Consider the following 3,115-nt stretch of genomic DNA (forward strand, 5'->3'; position numbering starts at 1 on the left):
AACCTTGGAACAATCTTAGGATGTTAATAGGAAGTTGTTGGTCAATTTCATGAAGATCATAGCTAATATGAAATAATTGAACTTTTCGAAGATTTAGACATTTACAGAAAGTTACACGGTCGAGTTAAATTTTCCTGAATTTTAACTCGCTTGAGTTTGGTCAAAAAAGTGGAATTCGGTGACAGATTAAGTGAACCGATCGACTCACTCTTACTCCTTGAAATCAGATCATTGCTTGGTGAAACATTTTTCTAGCCTATAAATACATATCTTAGGACTTAGGTTAATATCTTGATATACAAGTTTTTTTAGGCTGAAGAATGGCTTTTGGGACAAGGAAGCATTTAAAGTACACAACTTTGAGTTGTAATTCATTATTTATATCGTTTATAGAAGCGTTAACCAATTTCATCAGCAAACTCATGTTTTTATCCATGAACAACTATAAACTTTTCTAGTCTGGTTCTAGTTCGATATGTACATATGTGTATTTGATTTTTGTTGTGTTAGATGTTTTAGATTTGATTTTAACCTAGTGATTCATGTTGTGGTTTTAATAAAGCATTTAAACTTATATTTTTCATGAGTAGCCAAATCAATTGGTTGAATTTATAGTAAAATTAGTTAATTTATAAAATCTAGAATTGTTTTATGAATTAACACAAGTGGTGGACCACGATGGGTTCTTAACTTATGATTTAATTTATTGTAAGCATAAAATCATGTATGTTTATGTTTCCGAGCTTATGAGAAATATTGACTATTACTGAAAATACTTGTAAGGAATTTAATGCGACTTTACAATCAAAATCTAAGAGCTTATATGGATTTGGGTTAGTAAAGTTAGGTTGACTGAAAGAGCTTATTTTGACTCGATAATTTAATAAACAAAAGTGATATTAGATCTTGCTAATATTGCTACTACCAACTTACGCTTGAAGAGTTAAGTTCCCATGTTTTAGTTGTTCCGAGAACTTGTGATGCTTCTTACTCTAGGTCATCCCATTCTTGATTGTGCTAATGTGTTGTCATCTATAACATATTAATTTTCTTTTAGGGGATGTGGGGATAAAGATCTAAGTTTGTATCTACTATGTGTGTTTGTAAAAAAAATGATGGGGGCTGGCCGGAGAAGATGGCAGGGCCAGCCAGAATCTACTGTGGGGGAGGTGGGCAGTAGGGGTGTTCTTGGAAAAGGTGGAGTAATGGCAGTTTGGACGTGTACATCATGAAGCGTTTGTGAACGTTTGATAGTTTGTAGCTTTTAGTGTTTGGCAAAACGTTCCGTTTTGAACAGAAAGTTTTGTTTGACACTACAAGCTTCTAGTATTTAGTTTAAACAAAACGTTTCAAATCCAAATGCTACTTCATGTAGCGTTTAACAAATCGCTACAAACTAAATGTTACTCGCTACCCCTTAATTTTGCCGAACACGCTCTTTGTGTTGTATGTCTTGCGGTTGTTCCCATGGGTATTTATTGATTAAAAGGTTTGGACATAATCTTGATATGTCCATTGTTTGATTATATTGACGTTGAGATTCATATACAAGAGATATGTCAAAATGAGTCTTGGATCATTCAAAATCGTTTTAACAAACACCCACGTACATGCACATATAAAAAGTTATTCATAAAAAAACACACAAATATACAACTTAATAAACCACATGGGACACATACAATAAAATATGACACTTACTATATTTCTACTTTAATATACAAACATATGTTCAAATTTAATAACAGAAACACGTAAGAACATGAAAAAGCTTGGATTAAGATATTAAAAATGGTGGGTCAACAAATTCTATCGACGGCTAACGACCAAGGAATTTGTATTTTTGTTAGTGTAGTAGTTGCCTTGTAAGACTTCAAATTTCGTGTACGCTGTTCTTAATTGACTTAAAACTTTCTCAATTTGTTTCAATCAAACAGATTTTAATCGATTTCATCGAAGAAAAACTTCTTAACAAGGCATAGATGATTGTTGTATGCTTAAATTATTGAGATTATATATGGGAATTTATGTTGAATTAGAAAGGAAAGAAATCTTATGAAATACAATCACAGAAAATGTAACATACATTAATTTTTGTAATTTGTTGAGAAGATGATTTATGCAACAGCGACAGATTTGTGAGGTTTTGAATTAAGGATGCCTTTAACTGGACTTGGAAAGTACCATCCCTTTCGTTTCGACGGCGACGGACCAAAGGCGCTACTGGCTCCGACAGCTACTGATCTAGATCGCTTCATCATCGAGAAATCATCCACCGCCGGTGAATCATGGAACTTATTCGATTCATCCTCCATTCCTTCGCCGTGTACGTCGCATTTTTTACTCTTATTAGTCGTAAACACAGACCAGAAATTAATCTTACTCCGGCTAACTTTAGGCAGAGCTTTATTGTTTTCCGGAGCTATCTCAGCATCGCGTGATTCGCATCCGGCGACTGGACCCCCAACGAACCTAGATCTCGAACGGAGGAAAGGAACAGCTACAGATCGCGACTTCCGCAACGACGGTTCGGTTTCGAGGTTATTTGACAAGCGGACTGCGTCGGCGTTGGCGGTACACGGCGGAGCGTAATCGCGACGACTACCGCCTCGGGAGAAGGCGAAGAGAGAAAACGAATTGGAAGATGAGGAAGAAGAGGAGGAGGAATCGACCGGAGGTGGACAAGAGGAACAGGGGAGAGCAGTGGCGCACTCAGGGCAAAGTGTAACGAGGCGTTCTCGGAGACATTTTGGACAGATTCCACTCTTTCTTCTCCTCGACGGATGTTTGGGACACTTCCATACTTCTGCTTCATCCACGTAAAGGGCCATAATTGAGTGCTTCAAAATCAACCGTTAGGGTTTTTCCGGTGGGCCTGTTTGCAACTGCTTGCTACTGATTCTCTCTCTCTCTCTCTCTCTCTCTAGGAATCGTGTTGATTCTGCGGAGGGTGAGAGGCGCTTAAAAAGGAGTGCGGAGGGAGAGGCGAAGGTGCTAATCGTGGTTTATTTTATAGTATTTAGTTATTTAGCAACACTTGGTGGACTTATAAATACTGGGACATGCATTTTTTTTTTTTTTACATAAATCCAAACTAAACATTCGTTGCTTATAA

At 36.9% G+C, this 3,115-nt stretch overlaps 1 protein-coding gene across 1 annotated transcript; it reads right to left on the bottom strand.

The window, feature by feature from the left end:
• Positions 1-2,117: 2,117 nt before the first annotated feature.
• LOC145000712 (uncharacterized) lies at positions 2,118-2,831 on the bottom strand. Its single transcript, XM_078959979.1, has one exon. It carries the CDS (start codon positions 2,829-2,831, stop codon positions 2,118-2,120), a length of 714 nt encoding a protein of 237 aa, XP_078816105.1.
• Positions 2,832-3,115: the final 284 nt, after the last annotated feature.

This window comes from Lactuca saligna, chromosome 6 (genome assembly GCF_052625555.1).
Source record: "Lactuca saligna cultivar CGN05327 chromosome 6, ASM5262555v1, whole genome shotgun sequence".
NCBI lineage: Eukaryota > Viridiplantae > Streptophyta > Magnoliopsida > Asterales > Asteraceae > Lactuca > Lactuca saligna.